This window comes from Lissotriton helveticus, chromosome 10, assembly GCF_964261635.1.
Source record: "Lissotriton helveticus chromosome 10, aLisHel1.1, whole genome shotgun sequence".
NCBI classification, from domain to species: domain Eukaryota; kingdom Metazoa; phylum Chordata; class Amphibia; order Caudata; family Salamandridae; genus Lissotriton; species Lissotriton helveticus.
Genome location: NC_136071.1, coordinates 187,756,463 through 187,769,782, shown reverse-complemented (window position 1 = coordinate 187,769,782; position 13,320 = coordinate 187,756,463). Strand labels below are relative to the sequence as shown.

General features: G+C 41.6%; 1 protein-coding gene across 1 annotated transcript in view; it reads right to left on the bottom strand.

The window, feature by feature from the left end:
• The window catches only part of DNAH3 (dynein axonemal heavy chain 3), a 660,573-nt gene that overhangs the window by 278,435 nt on the left and 368,818 nt on the right, over positions 1-13,320 (bottom strand). The window contains exon 33 of the mRNA XM_078665068.1: positions 4,732-4,951. Coding sequence (XP_078521194.1) covers positions 4,732-4,951 — 220 coding nt within the window. The remainder of the gene's footprint in view (positions 1-4,731; positions 4,952-13,320) is intronic.

Sequence of the window (13,320 nt, the reverse complement as noted above, 5' to 3'; positions counted from 1 at the left end):
TTATTTATTTATGCATTTTTATATAGTGCGGACTTTACCTAAAGGCGTCAGAGCGCTTCACAATAGGAACAGTAATGATACATGAGGAGAAAATTACAAGTGAACAAATTACAAAAGCAGACGTTAAGTTACATGAGGCAAAAGTGACAATTGTGAGCAACCAAAATACAAAAGGTAGAAAACGGTGCATTACAGGAGGAAAAAGTGACAAGTGTGCAGGTTACAAGAGAAAACAAAGTACAATTAGAGGTATAATACTGCAATATATGGCAGACACTCAGGCACAAGAACAAACGTTACGTAGGCAATGGTGGCACTTGTGCAAGTATCAAAAGCCAACAAAATGTGAGAGGTAGCAAACAGTGTGTTACAAGAGAAAAGTGGCGTGTGCATGCTACAAAAGAGTATTTTCAAGCAGGTATAATGACACTAATAGGAACTGAGAAAATCTACCAAGCTCTAGTTCCCTCACTGCCCACATTGTATTCCACTGTCCTGCCACTCACAGCTTGTTTAATGCTAGGCAGACATTGTCCAAAGCAGGAGGCCCTCTCAAGGCTAGGCCCCGCTCCACATCTCTTGCCCACCAGTATCAGGATGTACAGTCCTTGCTCCCCCATCACTTATTCATATCTGCCCTCCTCAAGATGTCTTTGACAGGATGCCCAATGAAGGCCGAAGGAAAAATGGCACATTCCCTGTTTACTCCTGTTGAGACAGGACAAGGGAGCTAGTCATTCTACATAATATGTTTTATTACAAAATGGTATAGTGCCTCGGATGTTATGAGTGCTTTACCAGATACTTCAATCATGCTATATGAGGGCTCCTATTCAAAGTCTCGACAAACCACAGTATGTACCATGTTATTTATTTTTGAGTGTGCTGCCTGTTCTAAGCTAACAACCTGCTCATTTGCTACACACTCCGATAACCTACCTACAATACCACTACTTAGTATTACATAATGCTTTCAAAATATGTTATTACCAATATTATTAATTCTCCAGATAAACCTTGAATACCTAACACTGAAGATCTATTTGAACATTCTCTCCATCCACTGGCGCATGATCTCCCTCTACCTCGCTTATTCTCTACTTTAAATTGCCTCTTGCACATTAGACACAATTTTCTCCTCTTCTGCAACCTGCACCTCGCATAGTTCTATCCACTCCCCATCTCTTCAAACAGAAATCCTGGTGTATTTTATAAACCCTTTGATGCACGTGGAATGATTTATTACTTTAAGCACAACAGCAGTACGCTACCACGTAATAAACATTAGATGCACTCATGTCTCCTAATTATATTGCACTAAAGCAATAATTCAGTGGTACTTAATAAAATGCGCTAATGAAACAGCCTGATTTTGAGCCACCCCGGCATCTCTTCTACCCACAGAACAATGTGTTTAACGTTGCTACCAGACACTTGTTTAACTTGTCTACACATACTACCCCCCCTTTTCTCCCATGGTTGTTCTTTTTAAACTTTATTTCTAATTTTATAGGTGTATTATACGTAGGCAATGGTGGCACTTGTGCAAGTATCAAATGCCAACAAAATGTGAAAGGTAGCAAACAGTGTGTTACAAGAGAAAAGTGACGTGAGCATGTTACAAAAGAGTACCAAACACAGGTACACTGGGGGCTCTGGACGTACAATTCAGCCTCACCTTGAACTGGATGTCCGGTATAAGCTGCAGCCGAGAACTGAATGATTGATGCCCCTCTGGTCTGGAGGACTCTGAGCGAGGCAGGGCGGGAGGGAGGGGAGGGGGGCAACAACCACAACGGCCGGAGGACTGATGAGGACGTCACTAACGCGACGACGCGGGACTTAGGCCACGCCCGCGCTGCAGCCTGCACACCCCTGACCTGCTTGTACGTTTTTTTTTTAACACTGCAGCAGGCACAGTGCAAATGCGGGCGGCGGCCGCGGCACTGGAGGCCCGTTGCGGCCGCGGCCACCTTAATAATGTATGCGGGACCCTGTGCGCCTTCTCGTTCCCCCAAGAATCCCAAATAAATTTTAAAGGCCACCGCGGCCGCAACGGGCCTCCAGCGCCGCGCGACCGCGGCCGCCTCAGAAATGGTGCCGCCTGGGGCGGACCGCCCCCCTCGCCCCCCCTAGCTACGCGGGTGCTTTTTGGCTGGCCGTCTTGACACATGCGCACTTTAAACAGCTATAACCCAGCTGTCTTAAGACAGCTGGGTTAGAGCAAGCCATAGCATCAACAGTGCTGTGGAGCGCAGAGCGATGATACTTCCTCCAATCAGGGTGCTGCTCTCATGTTGCATGAGAGCAGTGCCCTAATTGGTTAAGGGAGTTGCTGTTTATGTTCCGAGGGAGAGAAGAGGACCGGAGGAGGACATTGCGTTGCGTTCAGGCAAGTTAAAAGTTTTAATTTTATTTTGTTTGCACCTGCCTGCCTGCAACCCGGAGATGCCAGCCGCCACTACAGAGGCTACTTGAATCAGCCTGTTTGCATTTCACTAATGTGCTGCCCTAGCTAGAAGTGCAAGATTGCGGCTTTCCTTGGGCAGTGTATTATCAGAGGGCCCACGGTCTCTGTTTGCGCTAGGTGTACCTAGTTGAAAGTGTGCGGCAGTGCAAACAGGGATAGTGCGTCCTAACTATAATGCAGCCTCAGGTAACCTTTTTGATATGGAGACTTATTCTTTTGTGTGCAGTCCTTTCTACATGGAGGTGAGCCCACATCTCGAGGACAGGTAACCCTGATTGACTGTACATATTTTACAGTTTTACTTCCCATCCTAACTAAACGTATACTGTATGCTTGTTTGCTCACCCAAAACTTCCAGTTCAGCCTGCCCAAGCAGACCCAGTATCAATTAAAGCCACAGCCCAGGAACTGGACAGGAAGTGCCTGGATAAAACAAAATTATGTTAAACCTTGCTGTTGTACGTTCCAGCCGCAGCCCGTGCAGGTAACAGTGGTGAGGCGGTGGGGCCGGGTGGAGGGGGATTTCGACGGACTATGACAAGGGATAGTGGGGCTACGCGAAGTGCGTAGGTGGGCCTAGTCTCTCGTCCACTCTGCGTAGCTTCGCGTAGCCCCACTACGCATACTACGCCCACCCTTACAGCCCAACACATCTGACATTCTAACAGTGCATGCATATGTCATATATACAGGAACTGAACAAATTGAAAAGCATGCAGCTCGTAAGGTCCTGTGAAGTAATCACAAATTGTGAGCCTTTGTTTCTGGTCCATTGCATTTGCAGCTAGGTCTGAGATTCCAAATATCTCCCAGCCCGAATATTTATCGATAGGAGGACTCCAAGATGGCAACGCGAACGAGAAGAGGGAGCCCCGGGACGCAGCTGACAAGGTAAGTGCCTTTTATTTACTATTCTTTTAGTATTTGCAAAAATTAGGTATGTAAGGGAGGGCGGGAGGGCGGGAGGGAGGCGGGTGGTGAGCAACTCTGCTACGCCCACGGAGTGGGCGTAGTGTTGCCTGCTACACCTACTTTGCAAAGGGCGAAGTAGGCAACACTACGCCCACTCCGTGGGCATAGCCAAGTCCTTCTCCCAGGGTTAGTATTTACACAAAACTATTTAAATACTACTATTTGTTTTTATAGCGTTACTCAGCCCAATTCAGGGTGTCGGAGCACTTTACATCACACGTTCACATTATACATTGACAATAAATCATATGTGTGTAAATCAATGTATAGGATGGTACATAAAACAGTGAGGGTTACAAGGTGTAGAAGTCACATGTCCTTCTTAGCCCATAGCGTTATATTAAAAGTATTACATTTTATGAACTGCAACTAACAAAAGGATCTCTGTGTTAAAAGCAGTAACCCACTTACCCAGCTACATAAAATAAAAAGCTGTCAACTGCGTGTCACATGATGTGTTTTGCAGGAGACATATTAACTCTCTATGCAACTTTGATTTAAAACTGGAACTAAAAGAAACACAGATCTCTCCAGCAGGTGAATTAATCTCTAGAGTTATTTTACCATTATTATTATTCCCTGAGATTTCATGGTCACACAAATATCTATGAAGCAGGGGCCTTGACCCCATACAATATTCTAAAATGCAGACTTTGCAACCAATTAAATAGAACATATTTACTGCTACGTTTCTCTTTGTTGCCAATTTCTTAGTGGCAGAGGTTTAAAAAACAAATGTTTAAGTTGAGGCCCAGATTTTGAGTCGAGATTGTGTCACTTTATGGTATAACTCTGATGCAAAATCTCATTTGTTAACTATTGCAATGCTCTCAAACATACTCATGATAGATCTTATAAACATATGTCGAAGGTCTTAAGATCTGATGTAATTTCTTGTGATGTCACTTCCTGTGAAGTCATGAGCTCTCGTGCCACTTCTTGTGATGGCACGAGTGATGTCACACTCAGTGATGTCACATGCTGTGATGTCACGCGCCATGATGTCACTTGCATACTGCCTTACTTGGTTAGTCCCCCCACTTCTTTTATTTAGGACTTGCGCCCTGCCCAGAACCTCTGTTCTTCAGTTGGTGTCAGAAACTTAAGAGTAAGAGTGAGTTCCATTCTTTTGTCAACATTTCCTCTCCAATCTTCTCAGTATATATACTCACTGCACATAAAAAGAGGAATATGTGAAACAGACTGCTCTGCACTACATTTACCATGATGCACTTGGGGAGGACCATCGCAGACCTGCTGACGAGTGTGCGACCCCTCTGCTGACTCACCTGAAATAGAGGAACATCCTGTGCTAAGAACTTTGCCAAGTTCACATCAAGTAGGGCTCGAAGCAGCAGCACACTTTCATTCTCTTCGGGATACTTCAGTTTCAAGTTTCCAGCAGCAGTCAGCACTGACTTCACTGCCCTCATGCCATAATCATAGTGGTGCTGAGATGACAGCTGCTCAGAGCACAAGCGGTAAGTAGCAACAATCTTCTGGGCAAGACTGAAAGAATAAATATAGCACATCAGACATACACATGTGACATCTAAATTGTTTGTCAAGTTTTCTCAGCAGAAGTTAAACAAAAAGACGTGGTAGCTGCTCAACATTTGTTCACAAGTAGGTCATTTTTCTAAAGCACACTATAATGATTTTATGAGACTTTTTGTGATGCATTTGTCTTGCACTTTATTTTGATGCAGGAATCAGAACTTTGAGAAAAATATTTTAAAACATCCAGGTGCCGGCAGCTGACAAATAACATGTTTGAGTATAATAAAGTAAACACTAAAGTTTTGGATTCAACCTCCACTCTTGTGAACATAGGAACATGAGAAACAGAATATAAATTAAATAGCATATAAAATCATGAATAAAGCCTTCAAAATGCAAAATATTTATTGTGATTTTATTGTACGGAAAAATATTGAATAAAGCAGACACCTGATGAGGCTTGATTCTCAAATGATAGAAACATCATTCAAAATTCAGCATTTTAATACTGGCTTAGTACATGAACAACACACAATAAAATTGAAAGGAAGTTAGTGCTTGAATTTAATTTTTTTTAAGTAAATACAAAAAAAAACTATTGCACTAGAAAATATTTACTATTTGCAAAATAAATCAAAACATCACGTTATATGTCAGGGAACCATGGGGCACATGCATCAACCTATTTAGGAAGTGCAAACGGTGCGAATCGGTAAATTCGGCCGTTTGCACTTCCTAAATACGTTTTTGGGATGCATCAAACACTTTTTCAGAATTCGCATTTTTTTGCATTTCTTAAAAATGCGAATGCATTTAAGGAATCGCATTTGTGCGATTCCTTAAATGCAATGCATCATTTTAAAAAAAATGCGAATTATGAAATAGGAAGTGCAAATTAACACGAGGTTGACCCTCGTGTTAATTTGCGAAAATCTGTCAAAAAGCAAAAAAATGCATTTTTTAAACTGTCATGTTAAACATGCACTTTCAAATGCATTTCAGGGGTGCAGGGGGGGTCCTTTGGACCCCCCCTGCACCCTTGGAATGCATCAACAAATTGCGAATTTGTAAATGCCTTCCCATTGACTCCTATGGGCCTTTTGGCCCATAGGAATCAATGGGATTTGCGAAAATGCACTTAGGAATTCGCTATTGATTTGGGATTCGGTAAAAATTGCGATTTTTACCGATTCCCAAATCAATAGCCAAAAAAATGATGCATAGCATTTTGCAATTCTTAATTTGCGATTCGGTAATTTTCGCAAATTAAGAAATGCAAAATGTATGAATGATGCATGTGCCCCAAAGTACATAATCCTCTGCATTTGATAGTCTCATAAAAAAAATCTATGAAGAAAGAACGGTAAAGCACCAATTACAGTAAGGGAGTAAAGCCAGAAATATTTCTATAAACAAGCAGTGCAATATCAGACTGGAAAAACTTGACCACTGAGTTCATTACTCTCTCAAGAAGGACGAAGTTATCTCAAGACTGACAATAATTCATATTGCCTCCAATTTTTTGGGGGAGCTTATTTATTCTTCAACAGGCTTCAATTGCTTGGGCCACCCAGGCCGCTGGTTTGCCCAGTAGTTTCTCTCCTTCTGACCAGAACTTAATATATTTTAGACCTCATTTTTTAAGAGTTTTAGCATTCACAAACCAACAAATTCAGAGGGTTTACAAATGCTCAAAACCTTTTTCAAATATACTAAGCCCGGAAAATGATTCAGACATGGTTTTCCGAATCATTAATTGGGTGGAGAAAACCATGCCAAATTGGTATTTGGAAGGAGGAAGGGAAGAATTGAGCACCACCACAGGGGTAGAGGAAGCATTAACCGGCCGGGATGGTTTACCTGCACAAGCAGTCAAGCACTCCGGTTAGATTCTGATCCGACTGGAAGCACGTAGCGCAATCTAAGATGGCCACCTAGTCCGGAGCTTCCGCGACGGGGAATACCGCCATGTTTTTTGCGGTCCCAGCTCCTTTTTAACCTTGAAAAGGACTCCCGCATGCATCGAAAGACCCACTGAGTGGATGCATATACTGCTATGGCTTTTTTTCCACCTCTGATGTGAGAAATTTAAAGAATCATAATTTCTCACATACAGCCGCCATTTTGTTTTTTCCTGCGATGGCGTTTCTCTTCTCAGACACATTTCCTTTGAGGTGACTTTTTGCATAACTTGCAAACCCTATTTTTTCCAGCATAAATAGGGATTGGTTTACCTGCTCCCTTCATTTTTATTCAGTAGAGTGCAGTGGCTGTTTAATTTGTGGATTATGTGCAAGTATAATTCTTAACTCTTTTTCTGTCCAGTTTGTCTCAGAGCGAGACTAATAGCCTAGTTGCTCTTCAACTCCTTTACCCATACAAATTTTCCTCTGCTCTATTTAACATACGGGTAGGAGTAAAAACCGGCTTTCTATTAACAAGAAATCTACAGTTCATGCTCCTGGAACGTGCTCATCTCATACTAGTTCTTCTCTATAAAATACTGGCAAGATGGCACACTCTAGCTCTTCACGAACGGTGGCTTCACCAACTTCTTCTATCAAACTGCAAACTCCATCTTCAGCCAATAAACATCTCAAACAGGATCCTCCTTCTCCACCGAAGTCTGTCTCTCCTGTATCTTTGGACACTGTTCTGGAAGAGATACATGCTCTACGTCCATTTATTGAGCAAACAAATTCTTTTCTTCAAGCCTTGGATACTTAATGGTCATCTATGGAAGCCCGTATATCTGTGGTGGAAAACCATGTTGGAGAGGTACGGGACATGTCTGTCAAGGTCGTTACCTTAGAGAAGGAGGTCCTCCTGTTAAAGAAATCTGCGGAAGATCTTGAAAACAGAAATAGACACAATAATCTTTGCTTATATGGTTTTCAGGAAAGCTTGGAAGGTGATGATCCTTTTAACTTTTTCACTACCTTTCTTCCAAAGCTTCATGACCTTCCTGCAACTATAAAACCTAAATATTCAGCATGCTCATAGATTGGGCCCTCGTTTATCCTCTGCTTCTGCTCCTTCAAAGCCACGGGGAGTGATTCTTCTATTTTTGAAATTTAGTGACCTTCTACAAGTTTGCATGCAACTAAACTCAAAAAACAACTTGTATGTGTCAGGAATTCCTGTCGTGCGGGGGGGTAAACGCCGTGATCGGCGAAGACGGACTACAACTCCCAAGAAGCTTAGCGGGCATGGTTATGCAAACGGGAAAGCCGTTGCATAACAAAGGAGGAACACGCCCATAAAGGAAGAACCCGGGGGGAGGATAGGCTGTCAGATATTGTGATTGTACCGGCACTCCTGCATCCTTGTCAGTGGCGTCGGAGAGAAGAGCAGCAGGAGGAGCACCCGCGAGAACGGAGGTAGGTCGAGACGTTTCTCCCTGGGGCCGTGTCTCGCCAAGCTCACCCGGTGTCGGCACTGACGCACAAACAAGCCTCAGCCACACGCCGTGGAGTATCGGCGGACTCAAAGCTCCGGCGTTGTAGACGCTGGTTGGAGTCGAGGCTCCCAGCCCTGCATGCATCGTAACAGGCATCCGCTGTGACGCACACCGGGAGGTGTTTGCCGCGTCGCAGCCGACGGGTGTCCAGGGGTGATCGAGCGGCTGCTCTCGCCCGTGTTTTTGACATTGTTGGGAATCGCGGAGACACAACACCAGGAGGAGTCCCGCGTCCCGGGGTAAAACGAGGAAGAGGTCGAGCGGCTGCTCCTTCCGGGTAGAGACCCCGGCTGGGTGTCTCTCTGTCTCCTCTGTCCAACCTACCCTTTTCCACCCTCAGTATATCAAGTGGTATTGTCGTCCACTGGTTTTCTGCCCTCTGTTGGCATACGCCGGGACCGGCGTATATGCAGAGGACGGTCTGTTCCATCCGTGCTGGGGGTTGGTATAACGTCCAGGAGTAGTCTGAGGAAGAGGTCGAGCGGCTGCTCCCTTCAGGTAGAGACCCCGGCTGGGTGTCCCCCTGGCTCCTCCCTACAAACCACAGACTAACAGTGTACCGCACAGCATATCAAGCGCATTCCGTGCTGTGGGTTGGTAACCAAAAAGGCTGGAAGATTCCAGCGACACTTTCTTTTATTGGCTTATTGTAGTTTTCGTTAACCATTCATTAAAGCCCTCAATACCTACATTCGTGTTGTGTCCTCCTTGCAAGTGTCTGTTACCTATCCCGAGACCACCGGGACGTTACAGTATGGCCTGGTTCTAAATTATTTATCTCACAGGACGTTTCTTCGGCAACAGCCAAACGTCGGAAGGAATTCCTTGATCTTCGTCCTGCTCTAGGCACTCTAGGCACAAGATATGGGTAATTTCCTCCCATGCTTGTTTACAGTTACCTCTCAAAACAGAACCCCTACTTCTGAAGATCCGATAGCCCTGAGAAAATGTATCCACTCACACTCCACACTGTCGATGGAAACTCCTAGTCCTTCTTCTGTGACTTCTGTACCCTGATTAATCTCTTTCTTATTATAACCATGCTTGGTCCTTGCAAATGCATTTGCTATTTTTCTCTTTCAGGTTGTTTTTAATATTTGCTTCATAACAAGTTAATTTTTTTTCTTTATGCAGGTTGCCTTTAATATTTGTCTCATAATATGTTAACTTTATCTTTTTATTTTTTTTTCTCCTTCATATTTATGCAGATTCTCTCTTCGGGATTTCTTATTTATCTGTTTCCCGCTCGTTTTATATCATTCCCCGTTGTGGTGTGTTCTCCCTGATTAGACGTGTCGTCTTCACTTGTGCGTTGCCACTCCTTGTATTTTCTTCCTATTCTCCCCATAAGATATGTATTACAGTCGTCAGTCCTCTTTTTACTTTTATTAGCAGTCATATATCCTTTCCATGGTTTACATGTACTCTCTTCTCTTAACGTTCTACCTATCACCCTTTCCTTTTCTCTCTTTAACTCCTATACTTCCCTTTTTTTCTGTTCTCCTTTCCTTTCTCAGTATTCCATTTCTTTTTGTTTATTACTGTTGAGCGTTTTGCTTTATATATTATTCAATCTATCTACATTCAGAGTTGTATCCTGGAATGTGCAAGGTTTTATTAATCCTATAAAAAAGCAGAGAATACTTTCTCATTTAGCCTCCTATAATCCAGATTTAGTTTTACTACAGGAGACTCATTTGAAGGAATTGGAGGCTTTAAAGTTTAAGTGGAGTTGGGTTGGCTTAGTCCTTGTTTCTCCTACCTCCAATAAAAAAATGGTTTTCTTATTCTACGTCATAAAAGGATAGCTTGTTCTTTTGTTTCTCAAGACGTAGACTCGGAAGGTAGATGGTTATTAGCTAAATTACTTATTAATAATATTTCTTTGACTGTACTCAATGTTTATGGACCGACTTAACCGGACTATTCCTTTTGGCCTAATATTACAAAAACATGTATCCAATATAAAGAGGATTTTTTTGTTTTAGGAGGTGATTGAAATCAGATTATGGATCCATTTATAGACCGCAAATCCCAAGTTTGTTTTATTCCTCATAAAGCTCATAAGCAATTTCATGACACAATTTCTCAGACACACCTTATTGACGCCTAGCGTTTATGTAACCCAGATGTAACAGAATATTCTTTTTTCTTCCCTCCTCTTGGCTCTCTTACACGATTAGATTACATTTTCCTCTTCAAACATCTATCTCAAAATCTAATTTCCGCTTCAATTGAACCTTGTGTAATTTCTGATCATGCCCCAGTGATTGCAGATTTTGATTTGCTACGGTCACAACCCAGAACTTTTAGATGGAAGTTCAACAAATTTCTCTTGCGGGTTTCAAACTGTTCTTCCTTCATCTCTTTTGCTGAAGAATTTCTTTTTCTAAACGGTGATCCAAATTCTTCCCCTTCATTGATATGGGACACATTTAAGGCTGCTGCTTGCGGTTTCATTACAAATTTTGTCTCCAAGAAAAAGAAGGAATCTTGTGCTCAACATAATTGCTTATTCGCTAATATTAAAGGTCTAGGGCATCAATTTTATTCTTCCTCCTCTGGCTCTAAATTACAAGAGCTGTTCGTACAAAACTAGACTTCAACAAATTATCCACTGATAATGCTTCATCTATTCTTCTACGTAGAACTGCCCGTTATTATGGCGGACGAAATAAAGCTGGCAAGCTTTTGGCTAATTACCTAAAATCTCGTAAAGAACGTCTATTCATAGATTATATCCAAACTCCAGAGGGAAAATATCTTTTTAAAGAACAGGATATTTTAGATGAATTTGTGACTTTCTATAAGTCCTTGTATACATCGGAATCTCCTGCATATGCTTTTTGATTGACACTTAGCTTGCCCACGTTCCTCCTCCTACCCATGGAAATCTTGATTTTGATGCTCTTGAGTCAGATATTTCAAGTATAGAAAACTCTAGGTCCAGATGATTTATGGTAGAATTTTATTTACACTTCTCAAACGTATTACTCCCTAAACGTCTACATCTCTTCCAATATTTTTGAAACACTGGCAAGGCAGAAGGTACTTTTTTAGAAGCTACAATTTGCTTGATTCACAAGGAAGGTCGTGATCCAAAGTTTTGTAAGAATTATCGTCCTATCTCCCTCGTAATCGTTGATTATAACGTTTTTGCTAAATTATTTGCTCTACATATTGAACCCCTTTTGCCTGTCCTAATTGGTTCAGAACAATGCGGCTTTGTTAAAGGGAGATAAACTTCTGATGACTCTCAAATGTTTTTCAATGTCATGAATAAAGCTTCCAGTCTTTCTTATTACCTAGCTGCAGTATCTATTGATGCAGAGAAGGCTTTTGATAGAGTCGTTTGGTCATTTCTATTCAAAACCCTAAACTAGCATGGTTTTGGCCTCAAATGTATTTCTCTTACTTCTCTGCTTTATTCGCCCCCTACTGCCTTTGTTTTAATTAATGGTCTTATTTCTCAATGTTTCCATTACAACGGGGGGTTTGTCAGGGTTGTCCACTGTCCCCTCTTTTATTTGTTTTATATATTGAACCTTTTTTATCTTGTATTCGTCAAAATTCTTCTATCTCTGGATTTACTTATGGAGAGTCCCATTTAAAATTGTCAGCCTATGCAGGTGATATTTTGCTTTTTATTTCCAATCCTGAGACCTCTATTCCCTCTCTATTACAAACATTTTCAGATTTTTCTTTGACTTCTGGGTATAAAATGAATCCAGATAAGACAGACATTTTGCCCATCATCAAATACTGTCTTAAGCACCATTTTGATTTGAGTGGTTTTCAATGGAATAACTCTAAAATTAAATACTAAGACATCTGGTTTAATAATTCAGTTTTTAACTCGGTTAAACTCAATATGAAGGAGGCCCCTGACAGTATTTCCAAACTTCTCTCTTCCTGGAACCCTCTTTTCCTTTCATGGTGAGGCTGTCTTGATTCTATTAAGAGGATGATTACTCCTATTTTAGTATACATTCTTTCTATGATACCCATCCGTATTCCTTCCATATATTTTCAAACATTTGACTCCCTTCTCTCTAGGTTCTTATGGCACGATAAGAAACCTAGAATTTCCTTGAACTTCTCTAAAAAGCAAAAGCTAATGGAGGAGTAAAATTTCCTGATTTCAACTCTATCATACAGCTTTTTCCTAGAAGCAAGCATCCAAATGGATTCTTACAGACATTACACCTTACACACCTTTATGGGTTCAAATAGAAAGATCTCTACTTGCTCCCTTTTCTATTAAGGAAATTCTTACCTTTACTGCAAAGGCAAAAATTACGTCCCTCCTGCTATTTCGTCGCACGTGTTCTTTATTAAGACCTCATTGTCAACGAAAGATTTCTACTAGAGTATCCTTTCGTCAATCTCCTCTTTGGTATAATTGTCTTATTACTATTAATAATAGACCTTTATATTGGAAATCTTGTAGACGTAGTGGTGTTGTTTGGGTCCGTAATATATTTGATGGCATGATCCCTTGTTCTTGTCCTTATTTTCAAGCTACTTTCAACTGTCTGCGTTCTTTTTGGCAGAAGTTTTCAACTCTTATGGAGCTAATTCTAGATGTCTTCTACTCTTTCCCCTCTGATGCTCCCCCACCTACAACTGATTCTTTTTTTTAAATTTTGCAGCTATTTCCAAAGGCTTCCTTGATATATAAGTACCTTTCCATTCCTGATCCTGTTCGCTCTAAAACAAAATTGGAGTTTACTTGGGAAGCGGATTTGGGTTGTGTGTGGAGCATTGAATTCTGGAATAAAATATGGGCAAGATCATTACAAATTTTTACATCAGCTTCTACTGCTCAATCAATGTTCTTTCTATATCATAGATTGTATTTCACTCCCCTAACAATAGCTACATTTTCACACACTACTGATGATTCTTGCTGGTCCTG